Here is a 24,457-nt window from a genome sequence, read left to right on the forward strand (position 1 = left end):
GTTCCACATTAGAATTTAAATTTATCAGAGAGAATACTTGAACAATCACGTGACAGCTCTTAGGATATTGGCTGCCACATATAAAAAGAAAATGAGGGGGAAAAACGCATTTTCCAAATAACGATTTTGCTTATAAAATTCATATCAAAGATGAAAAATTATATAAAAGTTGTAGCCAAAAGTTCAAACAAGTATTCAGACCTTCCTAAACAAATTCTTCATGCCTCCACCTGCTGAGCTTGGGTAATATATCATTATGCTATGATTATCCCCTTCAAGAAAGAACAGAATAAAGTTGTCAGCATGTGTACTGGAAAAAGGGTCAACACTGCTATTGCAATTATGAAGTACAAAAGAACAAAAAACCTTCTCAAGCATCATGTATTAGGCTTCAAAAATTAACTGCATGCAGAAATGAGCAATAAATGAAATTTCCGCTAGTTTATCTTTTTCATGATCAAACATACAAGGAAGTTCAAGCTTTATGGAAACAAGAAGAATGTCACAAAGAACCGAATTAAACTCATTCTCTGGATATGGTGAAAAGCAAATATATGCAAGAAGATTAAGGAAATATATAAAGGCCAAACTCACCATTAACAGGCTTCTCCACAAATGGCTTCCAAAAACGATTTCCATGGACCTCAACATAATCTTCTTCTTCAATAAAATAATCCAGCTCTTGGTATGGTTCTTCTCTATTTACAAGGGCATATCTTGGAACAGGAATCCCATACATTTCTAGCCGCTAGAATCAAAATTAAATAGTTCAGTTTTAGTCAATCAACTGCTATATTAACGTGATACATTTCAACCACTTATCTGGTTAGTTCTCAGTCAAGCACAAGACTTGAAAGAATATTAGCTTTAAGCAATTATGGTCAAGACTTAACCTTACTGTCAATCGGTTCCAAAGTTAAAACATTGAGGCGGGGGGCAGGGCGGGGGAAGAAAACAACTATTAGGGTCTCCTTTCTCAACATCTCAAAGGTCAAGGGCAATATACAGTGACTGTCCTGAGGTCCCTGGCTTAGGTGGAAAGTGGTCTTGGTTTCCTAAGTTGATAATGGATCAAAAACCTTGACACCAAGATGGAAGTTTAGGATGTATACCTCATAAACCTTCCGTCGATCATGGAGAAGGCGTTGTGGGTCCAACTCATTCACAAGGAACGGTCTGAATAATAGAGAAGAACAGTTGCAAAACATAATTAATTACTGCTTACTAGGTATAAAAGATTATTATATAGAGAACAGAAAAAGTTTACCGATAAAACACACTAAAATGATCAAAACACAGTAATAAACCATTAGACAATTATATAATTTGCCAGAAAAAAAAGACAATTGTATAGACTAAAGAATTAGAAACTATGACAGAAATCAAATTTACAATCTTCAAATATTGGTTCTGATGAAATAATCATATTTAAGATGAATAATCAGATGAAGACACCACAAGACTGTAATTCAATAAAATAAGGCCAAACTTAGTGCAGGTCTACATACTAGTAAAAGACTCAAATGATAGTACACTAGTACATGACACTTTACAAAGGTGGCTCCTATTGCACTCATGCATTACCCAGGTTTTAATTCTCCTACCTCGATTAGAGAAATTAACTGAATCATCACCTATGTGCTGCTCTTGAGCATTCCGTAATCAACTCTATCTCCATAGAGTCCTGAATATATTTCAATTGTGAAGGCCTAAATCTTCTACATTTTGATGGAATGATGGAGCAATCTTCACATGCTGATGCTTGACAATTGAGATCCAAGACCCAATCGTAATTATCATGAATAATTCCTTTTCTTACTTTAATTACAGATTTTTCCAATATGGAAGCTATGCCCAAGTTGGCTGATTCTAACAGTGCCCAATGTTGGCACCATAGTGTTTTCAATGGGGAAGTGATGTCCAATGTCAACTTTTCCAATATGGAAGCTATGCCCAAGTAGGCTCCACAACTTTCCCAATGTGGAAATCATGTCTAAGTAGTATTGTTGCCTAGATCATTAATCACCAAAAACAAAGTATCTACAATAATCTTAATAAAATGTAAAATTAAGTAAATTTCTAACAACTTTGAAATGGAATGGTATCTTATTTTGAAACTTGCACATAGAATACAAGCATACAAAATAAATAAATAAATATAAAAGAACTTACTTCCTTAAAGCAGCATATGCTTCAGCTTTCTCAAGGGGATACCCAGAGGAATAAAATGCAATCAAACAATCACAGATTGGCCAGCTGAAATATGCAAAATTAAAATAAATTAGACAATTCAATGACAAAGAACCTCTCAACCCAAATACAGAAGAGAAGCAACATGAATCTCAACCATAATAGCAAGAATTATATTCATCGGTAATGCACTCCTACGTGTCTCTCTGTCTAATCCTCTACCTTATTTCCCTCCTAGAAATCACACAATCCTCCTAGAAGACGAGCGAGGGAGAGAGTCAAATGTCAAACAAGGGACTGATCTTCAGTCACATAGTTAATCAACTCAAGCTCTACCTTATGGAAGAAAAACAAATGTCACGCAGTTCATCAAAGGGAGATGAAACTGCCAAAAGGACTTCAAAATTTTCAAGATAAATGCATCCAGTTTGAGCAGGTTTGACCAAGACACTTAGTTTGCAAATTTTTGGACCTCCTCCGCACTTATTTTATATTTTCCCTATTTTTATACAACATTAGCATTTAAACTATTGAAATTCACAAGAAAATAAAATAGGCATATACATATACAAACACCATATGTTATCAGGACTTAGACTCGAGAGAAGTTCAGACATAAGCGTGTATCAGACACGTTTGGAGGAACATACGCTTAAAAACATGTCTCAATACATGTTAGACACATTGATTTCAAACAGCAATGCTTAACGGAAAAATAAAGTGTTCCAATAAGCAAGATAAAGCCAATTATAACCTACATTATTAACAATTTCACATGTAAATCAGAGACAGCTTGTTCCAACTAATTAGCTGAAAATGCACCTTTCTATCGGTTCTTCAAGAATAACCTTATCGCCAAAATGTATAATCTACAAAAAGATCAAAAACAAAGAAACATTGCAGTGCAAGGGGTTACTTTCATATAAAAAAATGCAATGCAAGGGATCCATACGAATAAAGCAACACAACTTTTAACACGCGCAATTTCATGCGTACACGCACTAACGAATTCCCATTGCTTTGGAACTAAAAATATAGAACTTACACCAAAAAATAATAATAATAAAATCATAATTATCCTCGTAAGAAAATAAAAATATATATATCGCACGAATAAGCAGATATATTTCTCGTGAACTATTTCACATTTCATAAATTCACTTCAATTTTTTTTTAAAGGCGGCTTTATTTAAATATAAACTAAAAGTAAATCTGATCTACCTCAAATTCGCCAAAAGCCTTAAGCCTGTCCAGAATTTGTCCCATTGGAGCTGAAAAAACCTGAAAATCAAAACACGAAAACATTTAAAATTTGTAAATTTAAGCAGTGAAACAAAGCAATATATACTAAATTAATTACTATATAACTCGTACGTTCTCTTAACAATTTTTCATTTTTAAAAAAGTATAATTTTGATATATTTAGTAGAAAAAAGCTGAACGAACAAAAGAGAAACAAAAACCTCGCTTCCGCATTTCACCTTCTTTTCCATGACGCAGACTCCAACTGTTATCTTCTTATGTCCTCTAATTTCTTCTCCATCTCCTCCCCCCATCTCTTTCGCTCGCTCGGGAAATTAAACTAGCTTCAACGAACAAAAGCGGTGAAACAACACCAAATTGAACTCTTCAGCTACCAATCACCGCCACAACGCCAATCGCAGCCGGAAGTTCCTCCAGTGGCGCGTATTCTGTACGAAATACGCATACGAATAGGTACGAAGAGCTATAAGAAGTTGAATGGGAAAAAAAAGCAAAAACAAAAAAAGATATGAACAGAGAAGCGATTCAGCTTAGAAAAAAAATAAATATTTTAGAGAAGAAAATGAAATAGGAGGTTTTTGGAGCCAAACATACATACATAAATAAATAAAAATATCAGCGGATTTTATTTTATTTTTTTATCTCTATTTCAAATTAACAATGTTTTTTTATTGGGGGATGTTTGGAGACGAGAGCTTTTGGATTCTGGAATATGCAAAGTGGCTGATGATTTTGATTTGGGGTAAACTGATGGTGACGTGTAAAGTTAACAGCCTTTTTGTTTCACTAAAATATGTTGAATTAATCATTCAAATTTTAAAAATTATAAAATGATTTTGATATCTCTTTTTTTCATATGTATGAGGTAAAAGGAATGTAAGATGGTAGGTTACTCTCAACATCAGGTTGAGAGCAACTTCCATAAAGACTTCCGAATTATGAAATACCCTCCGTGGGACACGATCTCACGACCTCAAGGTTAAGAACTTTATGCTCTACCAACTGAGCTGGATGATCATTTCAGTTATAAAATGATCATTATATTTATAGGATTATTATAAAATCGTCACTGTATATTATAAAATAATGGTAAATTCTGATAAATTTAAAATTTATTTTGTAATATTTTGTAATAATTTGATAACATTTAATGATCATTTTATAATCGTTTAAAAAATTTAACGATAATTTTACGACTTCTAATTCATTAATAATTAAAATAATTATTTCAATATGATTTAATGATTATTTGTATTTTTTTATTTTTTATTTAAGTTTTAATAGAAATTTGGAAATTTATTTTATATAAAAAGTAAATTCACGTGTGACGAATTTGGTGTTGCGTGTGTCATTTTCCATACAATTGTACTGATGTATTTGGACCCAAAACATTATCTTTCAAAACGCTGGGTTCAGACAAGTGGGTGACTTAGAAAATCTAATCATTTTATATTTAAGAAGTGCGAAAAATAATAAATTAAATAAAAATTATAAATTTGTATTCCATCATAGTCCATCATAGATAAAATATTTTGGTTAACAAGATTACTATTATGTATTTTCAAACATTTTATATGTGAATCTGACTTGATCGAATAAGATCACATCATTAATATGTTTAAAAATCATTTAAAAATAAAGTAACTAATCGTTTAATTCTTAATATTTAGAATTCTTCCTATTAGAACATATTAAGTGACTTAAGTAATAAAAAGGCATATTGTTCTCTCTAGATATCCTTTACTCAAACACTATATTTGCATGTTATATGTATTATCAATTGTTAAGAAAATTTTAAACAATTATTATCTTGTAATAATCTCATATTATTAAAAAAAATCTCAGTTAACACATTCCTAATATAAAATTATATATATATATATATATATATATATATATATATATATATATGAGTGTCCCTTAAATACCTTTAATGTTATTCTACACGATATCTTTGAATACCCTCACTAAATTGCCAACCAACAACTCACATGCTACAACTCACAAATCACATGTTATCATACACTTTTAATGTGGGTCATTGCCGATTATTATGGGAGTATATTAATATAAAATATATGAAAAAGATTTCTGTCTTTAGATAACCATGAAACAATTTTAAAATATTTTTACAAAACAAAATCTAACTTACAATTATTTTAAGTTATTAAGAAACTTGAAATCTCCTAATCAACCTTTGTGCGAGTTGTTTTTGTTAATTTTAAATGAGATCTTAAAGATTTTCTTTAGGAAACATAAATCTAAAAAAAATTATGAATAAATTCGGTAAAAATATTTGAACCCTATGAAATATTAACTTTAAAAAACATAAAGTCAACATCTCACAAGCCTCCTGGAGATAGATTTGACAATTTTACTTGTATACAATTATTGAATTGATTTATTTGATTGAGATCTCATATTGTGTATGTATGAATTTTTGTAAGTGTTTGAATTTGAAACTTTAGTGAATAATAACAAATATTTTACTGACAAGTCGTTTGGTTTGTGCAAAATAAAAAATAAATTAAATTTATATAATATTTTTTTAAAATGAAATTTTAAATAAATCTACTACACATCTTTTAGATTCAAAATGGAAATAGAAGTGCGTGAAATTGAGGGCCGAGGTTGTTGACGGGTCAAAGGAAGACTAATTTTGTTTTGGTGGCGCTCGCTGGCTTGTTTTTAGAAAGGTTCAACCTAGAATAGAAGGAAAACTTGGAATATTCTTCTTAAAGCAACAGTTAGTCCTTCATTTTTTAGTTTTTTTCACATTAGTCCATAAACTTTGCAACACTCCACGTTAGTCACAAAATTGAGTATTTATTTCCCAACTTGGTCCATGAATTTGACTTCCGTTAGTGACTAAAATGTATGATAAAGTTTAAGTTTAAGGATCAAATTGAATAAAAAGTTAAATTTCGGGATTAATAAAAAGTCAAATTGAATAACTTTGTCCCATGAAGATCATGAGTTTTGTCCCTTATAAATATCACGTGTATGTCAGAGTGATTGTATTTCTTGTGATTTTAAAAAGGTTTAGACTAATTGTTTTGTCTAGTGATGATTTTATTACTTAACAGTAAGAGAGTCCATAATATAAAATTGAGTCTGCAATTGTTCAAGGAGTTCAGTTCAATTTAAAAGAAGTAGCTCTGGAAACTTGGTGTTTTCTAAACAAATCACTGCAAAATGTTAGCAATCAAACAAGAAATTGCTTGTTAAATTGGTAAGAAATGGTTACTTAGACAAGAAAATTTCAGATTGACTCAGCTGGCTCCATTGTAGCAAAGAATTGACTGCTACCATCTTGATAAAATTCTATAGTTTCAGATGAGTGTTCATTAATACAGATCTACGATCGAATGTAATTCTTAGGTGTGTTGATTTGCAACGTGCTGACATTGTTGCCATTTGCTGAGATCCATATATTCTAGAAGGTGTCATCAGGGTCCCCTGGGAAGAGTAGCCTCAGTATAGCATGAATTTGAGAATGGAGCGGATGCGATACATCACCTGAAACAAACTCAGTTTTCCTACCATCGACCTCGATCATACTGCACCCTGGTGCTTTCTTGAGCCCTCTGTCACCGATCATCCTACGGATCCTATAACACTCTTCACTTTTCTGAGCACTGAAGTAAATGTTGGATAACTGCACAAGAGCTGCATCTTCTTCATCCTCATCACAATCTTCCACCTCTAGAAGCTCTTTAACAGCAAGCTCAGCTAGTTCGATATTGTTATGAATCCGACAACTATTCAATAAAGCGCCCCAAACAGAAGCAAGCGGTTTCATTGGCATTCGTTTTATGAGCTTTAAAGCTTCATCAAATTCACCTACCCTGCAAAGCAAGTCCACCACGCAACTATAATGTTCATGTTTGGGCACAATCCTATATCTATCTTCCATGTTATTCAACAAAAATAAACCTTCCTCGACAAACCCTTCATGCCGGCAAGCTGTCAAAACACCAAGAAGAACAACTCCATCGGGCTTAATACGATAATTTTGCATCTTTTCGAAACAATGAATGGCTTCCCTTGCATAACCATGAACAGCAAAAGCTCCGATCATGGCTGCCCATGAAAACACATTTCTTGTAGACATCCCTTGGAACACTTCCACGGCCAAGTCTAAACATCCACACTTTGCATACATATCAACAAGAGCTGTTCCAAGAAACACATCAAGTTCCAAATGATTTTTCTTTTTCTTCAAGTACTCGTGAATCCATTTCCCTTCCCAAAGATTCCCACTTTGTGAACAAGCTGTCAAAGCTGTAGTCAAACAGAACTCATCAGGCTCCAAACCGGAAACCAACATTTCCTTAAAAATACCCAAGGCTTGGGTCCCAAACCACACCGTATAACCCACTCATAACCACATTCCACTTAACAACATCAACGACAGCAATTTCGTCGAACACTTTCCTGGCATCACTCCATAGACTGGCTTCAACGTAAAGCCTAATAACACCGGTTTGAACATAAGAATCCGATGAAAACACTCCGTTTTTTAACACCCAGTTTTGGATTTGCTTTCCTGAAAACAAAGAACAAGTTTTCGCACAAGAAACAAGAATTAAGCTAAAGGTTTGGCAATTGGGTATTGTCGTTTCGTCCTTCAAAAGAAGATTGAAGTAATGAAAGGAAGTTCGAGGGCGTGGGCTGTTAGAGTGAGCTTTGATGAGGGTATTGTAGATATATAAGTTGGGTTCTTGAAGCTGGTTGAAGATGAGGGAAGAATAGCGGAGGGCGAGGGTAGTTGAAAGAGAGGTAAGGGAGGTGATTAGTTTGCTGACGAGATATGGGTTTTGGTGATGGCCTTGGGAGATTAAAAGGGCGTGGATTGGCTTGATTTGAGCTGCTTTGTTGCAGCTTTGTAAGAGGTTTAACCAACGGGTCCAGCCTCGGCTGCTGCTATTGCTATTGCTACTGCGGTATTGATGGCTCATGGTTGGGGGCTTTGTCGCCTTTGAACGAGAGGCTAGTAGAGGTCATGGCTCCCCCATGTTAAAATTTAGGGGTATAAATAATTGAGTTTGGAATAAATAAAGTTTATTAATGTTTGTTTGTTTATTTATAAAAGTATTTATGTTTAAATTTTATTTTTATTTATTTTTAAAAGTATTTGCCCTTATTTGTTTAACATTTGTAAACATATTTGTTTAACGTTCGTGAACATATTTGTTTAACGTTCGTTTAATATCTTTTTTATTGTTCTCCTGGTTCCCAAGGTTTTTGCCGTGACTAATCTGGACCGACCCGAGTTGCATATAAGACTTTGGTGGGTAAGTCTTCCAGCGGGATATTTTTGCATACACGATGACTTAAACTCAAGACTTAAACGATATAAAGATACTTATCACTTGAATTAATTGTCGGTAAAGCTCATGTAATGTTATGCAACCAACACTCTTTTTATCATTTTAATTGGGCATCAAAGAAAAATAGTGAAATTAAAGCACTAGTTCTTATGTTCTTTAGATTTTAAAGTTTGAACTTCAAAGTTAATCTTATGTTTAATTTAATCCTTATCTTCAACGATATTTAAAATGTAAATAAATAAAAGGAAAAAGAACCGAGTAAACGAGCTTATAAACAAGTTGATAAATGAACTTATAAATGAGTCATAAACGAGCTAGTTCGTAAACAAAAACGATCCTAGCACACCTCTATTCGTGTACATTCGTTTATTAAATGAACATATTTTTTATAATCATTTATTTAGTTTAATAAATAAAAATAAACAAATGTCATATGAACGATTCACGAACAGTTAATTGAACGTTTTGTTCATTACACCGTAAAATTACATATAAATTCTCCTTAAAATTATTATATTATAAATTAATAAACGGTAATATTATACTGCATTCAACGAAGTTGGAATTAAGACAAAGATAATTAATCTTATTGAGTATATTCCGTGGAAGAAGAGAGAAAAAATCTGCAACAAAAATTCATTACAGAGCAAAGACCACAAATGGGTGAAGAAGTAAGAAAAGAGAAGATTCCTTTAGCATTCACATGCATGGCAGAAGAAAATGGAGTTTGCCTCATTCCATTGCTGGTTTGGAGCAGAGACGTTGAAGGTTTCTTCATGTAAATCAAAGCCATAGATCATCTGCAACTGGTAAAATTTTGCAGGATAAAGAAAACAAAATTATGTTAGCATGTGGAAATGATGCATTGTTCAACACTTTGGTATGTTGGTGGGGTAAACCTTTAGAGGATAGAGGAACGACGACGACATGCATGGCGGCATTGTTGGGAGGAAGCTGCAGACGAAGAGGATAGAGGCTTCCATTCAATGGATTACGAGAACAAAGAGAGAACTCTTCCTTCAATGGAGCTTCTTCCTCCAACGCTTGCTTCAATTCCTCGACACTATTCCCTTTAAAAGTGAAGCTACGCTCTCCAATGTTTTGATCCACGTCGCCATTAACATCAACTACCTCGTACTTAATAATCCTTCCTTCATACGCCTTTGGTGATACTATTGTCGAGTCATCGGACTGCATACAAAAAGGAAAATAAACCCACAGATGATTGATTAAATCAAGTGCAAAAGCTTGTTTCCTCAAACCTCAAGTCTAGTCATTCTAGGTCCGGTAAGTGAAAAGGTTGTATCTTCAGAACTTGCAATCCTATCGATTCCGTTAACCGCCACTTGACGAGGCGGAGGAGCAAGTGTCGGGGTCTCCGCGTCTCGGCGGTAGCGTAAAACATCTACATACCAAAGGATCCAATCCTGATGCGATGTTCTATAAGGAGTATCATGTGTGACGTGGTTCCTCCAGGGCGGCAACCCTCCGTTGGCTCGTAAATACATGCCGTAAGGGGTTTTGAGCCTAACCAAGGCACCTTCTTGAATCGGTTCCCATTCGACGGAAGAATCGAGTCGTTTCGGTAACGTCTGCAACACTTTCTTCCCCGTCATCCCTAATAGGAAAGGCATGTTAGAAGCCGTCAAGTATTTTCCATAACAGCTTTTGAGACGAATTTGGGTTGAATTCACGAATTCCACTGTCCATCTCGCATTCTTCACTGTTCCACCTCGTTCTTGGGAAACAGTTTCCTCATCGTCGTCCGCAAGTAAGTATTTCTCGTGGTGGCTTCGTAATCGAACAACGCTTGCTTCTTCGAAGATATCCATGGCAGCACTCTAACAAAAAAAACAAAAACAAAATCTATAATTTTCAATCAATTTCAACCTTTATTATACTTTCCTATTATTTATTACCAAATACCAAGATTTATATGGCCACCCGGAAACTGTTTGGAAGAAGGAAAATTTGAGGAGACTAAATGGCCTACAAGTTCTATAATTTTTTTCTCCTGTTTTTTCAATGGATTGCAAATTTTATTAGTTGATTACGGAACCGACATTTAAGGAGATTTTGTGATATATTTTTATACAAAACCCTGAAATTATCTATTTACATCCCTTCGGAGAATATAAGGGAGAATTTATTTCATAGACCCCTTTCCACCCTATTATAAATAATCCCATTTAATCAAAAAATTTACACTAATCTTCTTTTCCATGTCATTTACATATAAAATTTTATTTTTCAAATTGATTTCTCCATTCATTGATAACTTAAATTTAGGAATTAATTTTTATTAATATTATTTGTTCAGTCCTAACTCGAACAAAACTTGGTTCAAGGAGGGAGTCCGCCGTCGTTGTCTGGGTGGTGGTGGTCGCTTCCACCACCGCCCTTGTTGTTTTCTCGCTCTCTTTTGATCGCTTCTCTCTTGTTCTCTAAAGCCAAACACCGTGATGTTGAATCTTATTTTTTTGTTCTTTGAACAAAGGATTGGTCGGCCTCGCCCTGGAGTTTTTGGAGTGTTTTTGGTGATTTAGTTTCAAAATCGTGAGTCTCTGCGTGGGTTCTAGTCAGCTTCTGGAGTCATTTTGTGATAGTTAATACTGCATGCAAGCTGTTTGTGTAAAAGCCATAGTGAACCAGTCTATTGCTCGTTTGAAAAATTACAGTTTGAGGGAGAGTGATTTAGATCTTCCGCTGATTACGTTTTCTTTGTTGCAGATATTCTACCAAACACTTTCATTGGAAAGGTTTATGGCTGATAATGGGTTGCTTTGGTGTGGTTCTAAGTGTGTATTTTCTAAAGAAGAGGAATCATATAGGCTCAAGGATTGGATCTGCAATTGATATTGGTTTTGAATGTGAGTTTTTCAAGGATTTAACATCTCCAGAATGTTTTGAGTTTGGTGTGTGACTGTCAGGGGTTATGGAGGTTAAAGGCTTTGGTCTTGAGGGTTTTGTTGTGGTTTTTTAGAGGAGCTATAGTGGTTTTCTAAGTAGTATTTTAGCTTAAGGTTTTTAGTAAGTTGTTTTTTGTTAGTCTGTTTTGTTGTGGCTCAAGTATTATTGGTTGTAAGTTGTTCTCTGGTGGAGTATTTCATTTCAACAATTATTGTTTGGTTGGTGTGGTTGTCCAGTGGCCTGTGCTTTGGTGGGTGGTGTCTGTCTTGTGCATTGTGATCTGCCGTTTTATATGTGTGTTGTTGCTGCAGTTGTCTTGTGTTTGCTTTGGAATGCTTTAAGTTCTTCGGTGTTGCTTTTAGATGTTGTACTTTGTCCGCTCCTGTGTTTGTGTATTGCATTGTGTTTTCATTGTTGGCTCTCCGACCGATGGTGGAGCGACGAATACAACATTCGCCGGACTTGAAATGTTTACTGGTAGCAGGAGGGTACTGATGCTGATGTTGTTTTCGAGGTTAACTTTATTAAAGAAAGTTTCAAAGAAATACTAAAAAATAAGTTAAGTGAAGTTGGTTCCCTGTAAAGCTGGTTTACGCATGTGTTTCCTGTTGTGGTAATGAGGAGATTGTCGGCATTTGTTTTTTCGTTGAGCCCATATTGTCATTTAATGGGCCATTTTTTCTGTTGGTAGATAAGTTGAATTAATAGAGAGCCAGACCATTTTGAATGACCCTTTCCATCTCCTATTTTTTTAGATTTTAGTAGCTCCAGTAGTAGTAGTTTCAGCTCTTTAAGGCAGAGTGGAAGGTATTCGGGTTGAAACATATTCAATTAGCAAAGTGAAAATTCCTTCCTTTTTAGAAGGAGTTATTTATTCTGACGTGGGCTTATTTGAGACGGTGGTTGCAAAACTTATTCTCTTCAGAATGGTAGTCAGGCTCTTTGTTGAATTATCTCCCTAAATCACAGAAGAAGAAGAGTGCAAAGAGTAGCAGGGAGTGGTTTCTGGGTGTTGTTTCCTTTGGAAGTTCTGCAAGTGCGTTTCCATTTCTTTTTGCTTGCCTTCGTTCTAGTTAGGGTACTGTTGCGTTTTCGGGGTCTGGGCGAACTTCCTTCGGCCGACGATTGATTCCAGTAGTGAACGAAGTTGGGTGTAAACTGGAAGTAATTGTCAGTGGTGCCTACTTCTATTCTGTGTTGCTATGTTTTAGTTGAATTGGTTTGTTGGACAGTCTGGTGAAGTTCTTGTTATTTGGTTTTATGCTTTTGCCCTCACCCGAGTATTTTTGGTAGCTTATGCATTTTGGAAACTGTTTTTTCTTCGGGTATTCTACTTGCGACCGATGCCTATTTTTTAAGCTTGCTTGCTCTTTAGAGTATCGAGCTTCAAGTTCTCACTTATCCTATGGTTCAGTTTCTGTAAGGGACTTTCTTAAGTCTCATGCTTGTCTTCGGTTTAAGCTATGGATGTTGTTGTTACGTTAGAGGTGTTGGTCTATTTCTTTGGTTATGTCGTTTTGTGTTTGCCCCCTTAGGTTTGTCTGGGTTGGCTTATTTATGATATGTCGGGGGATTGTTGTAGGGATGGGGGATGGATTATGTGATGTTAGTTCTTGTGTTGATTGTTCCTTATCACCTCAAGGTACACTCTTTTTCCTCCATTTAGGATTATGGAGGTTTTTTAATAATGTCCTTGAGGTGGTTTACTTTGTAATCCTTAGTAATACAAAGTACCCTCTTTAAAAAAAATAACTTAAATTTAGGAATTCTTTTTAAATTTTGAATAGATACTATTTGATAATTATTACACATAGCGGAAGATTGCGATGATGGACAATTTCCAATTACAACTAACGACAATTGTAAAGCAAGCGACGAATGAATCTTCGAATTTAGGTGTACCTATCATGTGTGTCCCAATCAAGATTGATTTACAACCTATGAATATATTTCAAAAAGTATTGTTTCGATAGGTAATAATGCCCCATGCAGAATTGTTAGGATAGGAATAATAAAAGTGAAGATATTTGACGGTGTCATCATAATTCTTAGTGATGTACAACATGTATTATATCTGAAGAGGAATTTAATTTCGCTAAGTACTCTAGATTCAAAAGTGAAGGCACTCAATTCCGTCTTTTATTAATATTATTATATTATATAATCATATCGTATAATTATACATATATATATAATATTATTAATTTTATTTGGTATATTTGTGCAGGCCCGATATATCAAATAAAATAGCCTGTTGCACATGGCCCGACAAGACCCAAATCCCACGTGAGCAGCAAGTTTCCAGAACCCTAGCTCCACGCCTCGTTCCAGTGCCGTTTTCCCCCATTTGAAGTTCTCACAGCCGCACGTCTCGCCCAACAACCCGTATCATTAGGCGCAGAGATCTCGGTCATCACCAACATATCAACAAACCAACTAGCATTAGAATCCTAGTTCTAATAGGATACTAAAAATAGGTTTTTTCATATTATAAATAACACATGTAATCATCCATTTGAAGGGGAGAGGGATTTTCATACTGAATACAAGCAAAATTACTATCAAATCACAACCAAACATTCAGAGTCATTTCGAAGGTTTCTTGCAAATATTTCGAAAAGAAAGGTAAAAAATTTCATACATTTGCATGTGGTTTTTCTTGTCTTGTGTCTTTGTTGTACCTTGGGTCGAAAGAAACCCAAAGAGAGCATTTTTAGCCGATGAACAGAGGGGTTGGGTCGGGATCTTCTTTTGTAGATTAGCCCCCGAGGCTCATTTTTTATAGAAAATATTTTGATTTTTGAAAACTAGATTTAAAAAGCTTTGAAAAACAAAGAAAAAATTGGGTTTTGCCGCCGATGAACGGCGACCGTCGCCGTTTAACGGCGGCAGCGAGGCGACGCGGTGGCCGTGTTCTGGGAACCACGTCCCTTGTTCTTCATACTGAAAAACAATTGAGAGAAAAGAATAAGAGGAGGGCGTTCTGTTTGGAGAGAATGAAAGAAATGAAATTTTAAAACCAGATTTTGGCACATATACGGCCCGTTAACCCGACCCATATACACCCCGGAACCCGCGTGTTTTTTAAAAAAATGGGGTAAACTACCCTTTTGGTCCCTCGCTGCTTTTAAAGAATTATTTTGACCTCGAATTTACTTTTGAATTGGTTTCTGATTTTGATTTCCTTTTTAGCCCCCGATTCAATTTGTGTTTTAAAATTTTATTTTTATTTATTTATTTTTCTTGTTTTTTTACATATTACGTTTCATTATTATATATTTTATTATTATTATTATTATATATATATATATTTGATTATATTTTCTATTTTATTTTCTATATTCCTTTATTTTTAGTTTTTTATTTGTTTATATTATATTATTATTATTCATAATATTATTTTCTTTTTTCTACTCATTTATATATATATATATATATATATGTATTTTCTATTTTTTCCCTCATTTTTTTAAGCACCGTTATATATCTTTTTAGTGTTTTTTTCTTTATCATTCACTTATTTGTTTCTTTATTATATATCTTATTATATGTATGCATTAAATGTTTGGGCCCTTTTTTTATCTTAAGACTTTATTTTTCCCCCTTTTTTTCGGTGAAATGATGGGGAAGCTTTCTTTACATTTTTTATTATATATATATATATGTTTTTTTATTTCATTTATTTATTTATTTTTCCTTTTATTTTATTTATTTTTCTATTTATTTTTATTCTACATTTTTTTATTTATATAGTTTTTCCCTCTAACACATCTTATGACTTTTTAAGGTATTTTCGTCAATTAATCAGAGGTAAGTAATTCATGATCAAATTTTACCTTTTAATTTAAAATTATAATTTTCTTAATTAAGACAACTGGAAATTACGTAGTACCGAAAGGGCGGTTCAAGGGTGCTAATCCTTCCTTGACTGTAACCGACTCCCGAATCCGACACATCTTTGGTAAGACGCAGATCAGGTAAGAAATAAGGGATCCAGTCAACCTATTTTGTTTAAAATAAACGATCGGTGGCGACTCCAATCCATTTTCCTAAGTCGAAGCCCAATTCCGGGGCCCAACCGAAAGACGGTTGCGACAGCTTGGCGACTCCGCTGGGGACACAGGTAAGTGAGTCAGGCTAAGGTAATTTCCAGTTGTCTTTTTAATGAAAATGGTAAGTTTGAACTTTAAGGTAACATTCGATCCTTATTACTTACTTTTGGTTATATTTTTTCCGAGTAAATAGTTGGACTGACCGTTTTCTAATGATTTCAGCTTTCCAAACTTTTTCATCCAAAGGCTCTATACCCGAGCTCCGAACCCTTTAAGTGGGGTGAAAACGAAGCATTCGTGTGAATTTATTCACCGCATATGCCTAGCAAGTAGCCTTCGGGATTCATATACCTTATGTCTTCGTGTGAATTTATTCTCCGCATAGACATAAGGGAATGTGTCCCCTTGAGTTTAACTTAGTCCACACAAGCCTGTGATGGGTTTAGGACTAAGGGTCTGGTAAGCCCAATGGGGCACCGGCAAGGAGGACTCGAGTACCGTTTTAGAACCTAAACCGGGAGACTTTTAAAGAAATAGAGCCTACCCCAAAACCACATTCCAAAACCTAGGACATTGTTTACCTAACCATGTTTTTGTCCCTATGTTTTTTCCCTTGCCATTTTTTTCTTTTTTCATTTATTTATTTATTTCTACTTTTACTAACTTTTTGCCTTTGTGTTTGTTCTTTAGCATTTGCATCATAACAAGAGGCCATTGATCCTAAAAAGATGTTCATTACGCACAAAATAATCTGAATTGATGGATAAAGGTGTTGTAATACAAGAGATTAAAAACCCCGAGGTACGACTATGGTCCGAGAAGACTCAGAAGGAAAAGGGAGACAGTCTTCAAAGCAGCTATGTGTCAGAGCTGGTTAGCTACGCCTCGATCAGCCTAAAGCAGAATGACGTGCAAGAGCTTCGGGACATCTGGGACGGTTGGAAGAATGAGGTGAAACAGAAGTTCAGCCAACAGTACGGTGATGTTGCACTTTTGCTTCATGTTAAGACTGATGAGCCCCTAATCAGAGCCTTGGTTCAATTCTGGAACCCGGGATATAGTTGCTTCACCTTTAACCGGGAAGACATGGTGCCCACCATAGAAGAGTACACTACACTGCTGCATTGTGAAAACATCAAACTCGAGCGGGCCTACCTTAAGCACATTAAAAGTCAACCTTTCAAAATTGCACTAGCTAAGGTTGCCGGAGTTGATGAAAAATGGGTAACTGACCGAGCTCGATGTAAGGGTAGTGGAGAAGGAATCGCTTGGCTTCATATCAAGCAACTAATGAAGCACCATTCCGATGAGTGGAAGACAATAGACCTGTTTGCATTAGGTCTGTATGGTCTAATTATATTCCCAAAGACCTTGGGATACATCGATGCCACCGTAGTGGAGCTATTCGAACAACTCTCGAGAAGAGTCAATCCAGCACCGACCATCTTAGCTGAGACCTTCCGATCTCTCAATCATTGTAGAAGAACGGGCGGAGGAAGGTTCACTGTGTGTGTTCAGCTCCTTCAAGTCTATATTCACAGCCACTTCTGGAAGACTAACGGGGTTGGCTACCGCCGTTTCTGCACCACATATTCACCTCTAGGTGAATTCATCACCAGGAAATGGCATGAAGGCGCCTCAAAGGAAAAATGGATGAAGGTTTTACGCATCTTCAGGACCGGGATATTGTCTGGAGAGCCCCTGGCTATTCTCAGTGACGTTCTTTTCCGATGTGGGGACTCCGACACTATGACCTTACTTGGACTTTGGGGTGAAGTTGGGTATGCTCCATTGTTAGCACTTAGACAGTATGGGGCACGTCAGTTTGTCCCAGCAATATACGGACTAGCTAGGTCAGAGTTTGAGTATCACGGTGACAGCTATAAGAAGATGATCAAAGAAGTAGCTGATTCATGGAGGAAAGTATTCCGGATGGATGTTGTAGCTGCCAGAAGCATGCTTACTCCTGATTATGTGGAGTGGCGAAGGTTAAGGAAAAATGACAATATTTCGGTGCCAGACTATGAAGACACCCGTACCATGGAGGAACATCTCAGGCATGTCCCTTCTGAACTCGAGATAGCCAAGACCGAGTTTGAAGCTGTGAATAATGAGCTAAAGCAGAGGATAAGGGAACTTAAAGCTGAACGTTATCAGTGGAAGCTTGATGCTGACTCTCAGAAAGATTGGGCAGATAAACTGGAAAGAGAGCAAAAAAGAGTCCGTTTTGAGATCGAAGACTTGAGAAAGGGGTATCAAGATAAGGTCAAGGATAACTCCAAGTTGAAGGTAACCTCTGAATACTGGAAAGACGAAGCTCATAGCCTGAAAAGGAAATTCGAGGGGCCTGATGAGAGAGCTTGGAAAGAACAAACGAAGACTGCCCAAAGACGCTTGTCAGATAGTCAATATCAGAACCAGCGCTTGAGAGTTCGGGTAGCTGACTTAGAGAAACAGCATGAGAAAGATGGCAAGACGATAGCTGAGTTAGAAGCTATTGTAGATGGGTTCAAGAGGCAAGCAAACGAGCTTCAGATGGTGCCCTTCGACAGAGGATTACAATGGTGTTTCCGTTAGGAACAAGCACAGCGAAGGGTGAGGGCCCGAGATGCAACCATTCGAGATTTCCTGGATCAAGTGCAAAAAGCAGCCCGTCATCTTCACGGCCTAGCAAGGGAAGCTGGAGTGGTTCGACAAGGCATTCAACCAGTGACAAATGAAGGCAGAAGACTTGTTAACCTACTGGAAGCTATTCGGGGTCTAGAGGATTTAGTTCGAATGTACCTTTAATTTGTTTTTATGTCTCTTAAAAGATAAAACATTTTTGTCTGAATAAGGATTATTTATAATAATGGACACTTTTCTGGATCAATGCCTCTAAATTGCATACATCATGCATTGCATTTCTTGCATTTTATATTTCATGTTTGTTTATTTTTATATTTTCCATGTTTTTACATTCGTATTAACTAACAGAACATGTCTCAGACACCAAGCTTACCACCGCAAGTTTTAGATACACATCACCCTCACAACACTCGTGCAAAAAAGAAACAAATGGATGTCAGAATGGAAAAACTCGAGGAGAACATGGCAAGACTTCAAAAGGAATTGGAGGACAAGATGGCTAGACAGTCAACGTACCATGGAGTCCATAAAGAAAAGCACGGAGTCCCTAGTCGACTAGATCGTGGCTAAGTTATCTGGTTTACAACAACAGACAAGTGCATCCGAAGAAGGTGCATCTGAAGGGATAACCATACCACCGACCCCACAAGTGGTTGCCTCATCCGGGACCTTACCCGGACTGCAAGGTGACTCATCTGCCGCTAGAGGGAAAGCTGTATCAGCGGCAAATTTACAGACTTCTACGGCAAAGCCTGACAGTCATCTGGACGACTGCCCTATCCCGGATTTTGATGAGGAGGATAAGGCGAAGAAGATGGAAGAAAAGATCAGGATGTTAGAAGACCAAATGAAGATGGTCCAGGGAGACCATGATTATTATGGTGTTGATGCAATGGAACTAAGCTTGGTTCCCGATTTGGTGCTTCCACCAAAATTTAAGGTTCATGAGTTTGAGAAGTTCGACGGGAACAGCTGCCCTTCGGCCCATATCACTATGTTCTGTCGGAAGATGACAGGGTACGGGGGAAATGACCAACTCCTGATCCATTGCTTTCAGGAGAGCCTGTCCGGTTCAGCTATTCGGTGGTACAACCAGCTTAGCCAAACTCATATCAAGACATGGAAAGACTTAGCCAAGTCTTTCTTGGAGCAGTATAAGCATATCAACGATATGAGACCAGACCGGGTCATGTTACAAAGCCTAGAGATGAAACACAATGAGAGTTTTCGACAGTACGCACAGAGATGGAGGGATTTATCTGTGCAAGTTCATCCACCCTTGGATGAAAAGGAAACAAGAAAGCTGTTTGTACAGACCTTGAAGGCACCTTACTTCGGGCACTTGGTAGCAATCACGTCGGGAAGTGTCTCAGATTTAGTCATGACCGGTGAAATGATCGAGTTGGCCATTAAACAAGGAAAGATTGAGGGAGGAGACTCCAGTAAAAAACCTCCCATGAAAAACAAAGAGCAAGATATCAACAATGTAAACACCTACAACGTCAGCAAGGGGGTTACGATCTCAAGCTCAAATTCCACAGCAGCTGTACCATCCGGTACTTCTAGACAGAACCAGAGAGAACCAAAAAGGGAAAGGGAAAGGGAGCAGTTCGAACCCATTCCCATGACATATAAAGAATTATACCAACAGCTCTTCGACACTCATGCAGTGTCGCCTTATCCTATGAATCCAATAAATCCCCCTTACCCGAAATGGTATGACGAGAGCGCTCACTGCGAATACCATGGCGGTGTGCAGGGGCATTCGATTGAAAGTTATCTCGCATTCAAGAGACTTGTGCAACGAATGCGGAACAAGAATTGGATCACTTTCAACTCCGGAGCACCAAACGTCACCCAGAATCCCTTGCCCAATCATCAGGAGACAGGAATCAATGCCATTACTACTGAAGGGGGTAGGAGAATTAAATCGAGTGTTTCGGAAATTAAATCTCCTTTGGCTTGGGTATGGAGCCAAATGGTAAAGGCAGGATTTCTTGCACCATATCCAGATACGACAGAAAATGAAGATGGTAACCATTGTTGTTACCACAACAAAGAAGGGCATAAAGTGCAAGATTGCCCAGAGTTCAGATTGTTAGTCCAGCTCATGATGGACCAGAAAGAGCTGGAGTTTTACGAAGAAATTCAAGATTCTTTGGAAGCAGATGTTTGTGCCACCGGAGAATCATCAGATAGAAGATTTGGTAGGGGTAGTCCTTTAATAATTACCCCTAAGGCAAGCATGACAGTAACAACACCAGCCAAGGTGGTAATCTCAGCACCTCGGCCTTTTCAATATAAGGACAATCGGCAAGTGCCATGGAAGTACGAATGTCAGGTGAGTACTTCCGGAGGATGTAATAGCAAAGTGGGGCAAAGCCACTTGAGCCGTTCAAAGAAGATGTGCTAGTTGTCAATGAACCTATAAAGGAGGAAGAAGCTAAAGAGTTCCTCAAGATCTGTACAACATTGTAGAACAGCTCCACAACTTACTACATGTACTTCAATGCTAACACTATTTTTAAGCTCGGAAGCACACCGAGAAGTGCTGTTGAATGTCCTTAATCAAACGTTTGTGCCACAAGACATACCAGTCAGCAAGATGGATCGACTGGTGAACAATATTCAAGCTGATAATCTCATCTCGTTTTCAGATGATGAGATTCCATCCGGAGGAAGAGGCCGAACAAAGGCGTTACACATTACTACCTACTGTAAGGGGCACGCTTTACCAAGTGTCTTAATCGATAATGGTTCGGCCCTGAACGTGATGCCTTTGGTTATATTGAAGAGGCTACCAATAGATACCTCTCATATGAGAGCTTGTCAGAATATGGTCGAGCATTTGATGGGACCAAAAGAGAGGTAATCGGAAAGATCGAGTACCATTGGCCATAGGACCAGCCACTATGATTGAGTTCCTTGTGATGGATATCATGCGTCCTATAGCTGTCTTTTGGAAGGCCATGGATTCATCAAGCCGGTGCAGTACCCTCCACGTTGCACCAAAAATTAAATTTTTATTGACGGGGCCTAAGTAATTATCAACGCTGAGGAAGATATCGTGGCAAGCGTGACCACGGAGGCTCCATACATCGAAGTAGACGAGGAAGCGGTAGAATGTTCGTTCCGCTCCTTGGAGTTTGTGAATGCCACATTCGTGGCGGAAGGAAAGAAGATTCCAAAACCTCGACTCTCCAAATGCACAAAGATAGAGATCAAGCAAACCTTGGGCCGAGGCGCCAGGACTGGAAGAGGTTTTGGGAAAAATTTTCAAGGAAGGATTAATCATGTCCTTCCGATTTCAAAATTAGACCAGTTTGGGCTCGGTTTCCAGCCCAGTTATCATGAAAAGAGAAAGGAGATCCAAAAGAACCGGGAGAGAATATTAGCCAGATTGACTGGAAACGGACTCCAATGGAAGCCTATGACATTCCCGCCTCTTTTCAGAACGTTCAAGTCAGGTGGTTATGTGTTTGAGACCACCATGTCCCAGTTAGAAGCGGCTCTGGAAGATCTGAACATCAATGCCGTGACCACAGAAGATGTTGACAACGGAGATAGATCCGGAATATGCCCTCTGCCACATGGTTTCGTGCCTAGCAGTTGGTCGGTGGAAGAACTACCTGTGGTTTACAAGAGTCTTTCAGAGTAATATTCGAACTATCCCTATTTTCCTATACCCGGGGCAATAGGTGATCTTTTGTAAGGGTGAATAAACATTTTGTTTAAGTTTAATAAAAGATGCATTTTTCTTTTTCCATGACAAACAAACTTTTCTTTTATTTTGAATTGTTATCTATCTCCTTCATTCAGTACCTCATTTTCAGTTACTCTCAAAGTTAATCTTGACTGTTCCGTGTGGGATATTATCCTCTCACGCATGCACATTTTTCCCCCTTTCAGGTCCTCAGATAATGATAATGTAGGCACTGATGATCCTGATCCGGAGATGGATCTTGAATCAACCATTTGTCTCGGGGAATTTGATGAATACGATAATAAAGAGGAGTGCAACTTGCCTACTGAATTGTTGAGAATGATAGAAAGAGAAGAGAAGCAAATATTGCCACATGAGGAGGCGATCCAAATCCTAAATTTGGGCACTGAGGAAGATCGAAAGGAGGTTAAAATCGGCACAACTCTTTCGACTGAAGCAAGACAAAACCTGATAGTCTTACTTCAGGAATACAAAGATGTGTTCGCTTGGTCATATCAAGACATGCCGGGACTAGACACAGATATGGTAGTTCACAAACTACCAATCAAACCAGAATTCAAACCTGTGCAGCAAAAACTGAGAAGAATGCGACCAGAAATGCTCCTTAAGATCAAGGAAGAAGTCAAAAAGCAGTTTGATGCCGGTTTTCTTCAAGTGGCCAAATATTCGGAGTGGGTGGCCAACATAGTGCCTGTGCCGAAGAAGGACGGGAAAGTACGCATGTGTGTTGATTATCGGGACCTTAACAAGGCAAGTCCCAAGGATAACTTTCCTCTACCACACATAGACACTCTGGTAGACAACACAGCCGAGAACGCATACTTTTCATTCATGGATGGATTTTCGGGGTACAATCAGATCAATATGCATCCTGAAGATATAGAGAAGACCACTTTCGTCACGATGTGGGGAACTTTCTGTTACAAAGTGATGCCTTTCGGATTAAAGAATGCTGGGGCAACATATCAGAGAGCTATGGTGACCCTGTTCCACGACATGATGCACAAAGAGATCGAGGTTTATGTCGATGACATGATTGTCAAGGCACAGACCGAGAATGACATGTCGAGAATCTGAGAAAGCTCTTCCAGAGATTGAGGAAATTCTAGTTACGACTGAATCCTAGCAAGTGTACCTTCGGGGTGATATCCGTGAAACTATTAGGCTTTGTAGTCAGCAGAAAAGGCATGGAGGTTGATCCTGATAAGGTTAAGGCTATCCAGAGTCTACCTCATCCACGAACACAAAAGGAGGTCTGAGGTTTCTTAGGAAGATTGAATTACATAGCTCGGTTTATATCTCAGTTAACTGACAAGTGTGATCCAATCTTTCACCTTCTCCGAAAAAACAACCCTGGAGCATGGGATGAAAACTATCAGATTGCATTTGAGAAGGTAAAAGAGTACATGTCCCACGCTCCTATCCTGATGTCCCCTATCCCAGGAAAACCTCTGTTCTTGTATCTCTCCATATTCGAGAGCTCCATGGGGTGTGTCCTGGGTCAACATGACGAGTCTGGGAAGAAAGAAAGAGCCATCTACTACTTAAGCAAGAAGTTCACCGATTGCGAGGTCCGATTTCCTCCTATTGAGAAGGTTTGTTGTGCTCTAGTCTGGGCTACGAAAAGACTCTGACAATACATGTTGTATCACACCACTTGGTTGATTTCCAAGATAGACCCATTAAAATACATGATGGGTGTACCTGCTCTATCCGGAAGGTTAGCCCGATGGCAGATGCTTTTGTCTGAATTCGACATCGAATATGTGAGCCAAAAAGCCGTAAAAGGAAGTGCCATATCGGATTTCTTGGCAAGTAGAACCGATGAGAACTATGAGCCGCTGGACTTTGATTTCCCAGACGAAGACTTAATGGCTATATCCTTAAAAGAAGCAGACACTTCAACAGACCGTTCCTGGAGAATGCATTTCGATGGAGCATCAAATGCCTTAGGACACGGCATCGGAGAAATCCTGATCTCTCCGGAAGGGAGTCATTACCCATTTACCAGCAGACTAAACTTCGATTGCACCAATAATATGGCAGAGTATGAAGCCTGTGTCCTGGGAATTCGAGCTGCACTGGGGCAAAATATAAAAACCTTGCGGATATACGGAGATTCAGCCTTAGTAATCTATCAGCTCCGTGGAGAATGGGAAACCAAGGATACAAAGCTGATAGAGTACCGGAAGCTAATACTAGATATGCTCAAAGAATTCGATGAAGTCACCTTTCACTATGTACCAAGAGAAGAAAATCAAATGGCTGATGCCTTAGCCACCTTGGCAGCCGCATTCAAGACTGGCGGGGAATCTGAAATGACTCCAATTGACATGCAGTCGTACGAGTACCCGGCT

At 37.7% G+C, this 24,457-nt stretch overlaps 4 protein-coding genes across 4 annotated transcripts in view; all 4 read right to left on the bottom strand.

The window, feature by feature from the left end:
* LOC120177458 (inositol hexakisphosphate and diphosphoinositol-pentakisphosphate kinase VIP2-like) overlaps positions 1–3,999 on the bottom strand; it is a 31,214-nt gene extending 27,215 nt beyond the window's left edge. The window contains 7 exon segments of the mRNA XM_039183597.1: positions 202–272; positions 595–748; positions 1,113–1,176; positions 2,173–2,256; positions 3,013–3,059; positions 3,412–3,471; positions 3,654–3,999. Of these exon segments, the coding sequence (XP_039039528.1) occupies positions 202–272; positions 595–748; positions 1,113–1,176; positions 2,173–2,256; positions 3,013–3,059; positions 3,412–3,471; positions 3,654–3,746 (573 nt within the window). The 5' untranslated portion in view covers positions 3,747–3,999.
* A 2,626-nt stretch (positions 4,000–6,625) lies between these two features.
* Positions 6,626–8,414, bottom strand: LOC120177419 (putative pentatricopeptide repeat-containing protein At3g28640). Its single transcript, XM_039183576.1, is given in 3 exon segments — positions 6,626–7,809; positions 7,812–7,829; positions 7,832–8,414. Coding segments are annotated over 3 exon segments (1,521 nt in total). The 3' UTR covers positions 6,626–6,889.
* Positions 8,415–9,523: 1,109 nt separating this feature from the next.
* On the bottom strand, positions 9,524–9,983 carry LOC120177420. The gene is made up of 2 exons (XM_039183577.1): positions 9,686–9,983; positions 9,524–9,592 (listed from the first exon to the last, which is right to left on the bottom strand). The coding sequence occupies exons 1-2, from the start codon at positions 9,981–9,983 to the stop codon at positions 9,570–9,572; spliced, it is 321 nt and encodes a 106-aa protein (XP_039039508.1). The 3' UTR covers positions 9,524–9,569.
* Positions 9,984–10,042: 59 nt separating this feature from the next.
* On the bottom strand, positions 10,043–10,669 carry LOC120177422. The gene has a single exon (XM_039183578.1). It carries the CDS (start codon positions 10,616–10,618, stop codon positions 10,043–10,045), a length of 576 nt encoding a protein of 191 aa, XP_039039509.1. The 5' UTR covers positions 10,619–10,669.
* Positions 10,670–24,457: the final 13,788 nt, after the last annotated feature.

The sequence above is a fragment of the Hibiscus syriacus genome, unplaced genomic scaffold (genome assembly GCF_006381635.1).
Source record: "Hibiscus syriacus cultivar Baekdansim isolate YM2019G1 unplaced genomic scaffold, ASM638163v2 tig00112289_pilon, whole genome shotgun sequence".
Lineage (NCBI taxonomy): Eukaryota > Viridiplantae > Streptophyta > Magnoliopsida > Malvales > Malvaceae > Hibiscus > Hibiscus syriacus.

Excerpts from the sequence above, each read along its gene's own strand:
- LOC120177420 (XM_039183577.1), bottom strand. The coding sequence starts at position 9,983 with ATGCAGTCCGATGACTCGACAATAGTATCACCAAAGGCGTATGAAGGA. Across the intron at positions 9,593-9,685 it reads CGTTCCTCTATCCTCTAAAG|TTGCAGATGATCTATGGCTT; the intron begins GTTTACCCCACC and ends AAATTTTACCAG.
- LOC120177422 (XM_039183578.1), bottom strand. The coding sequence starts at position 10,618 with ATGGATATCTTCGAAGAAGCAAGCGTTGTTCGATTACGAAGCCACCAC.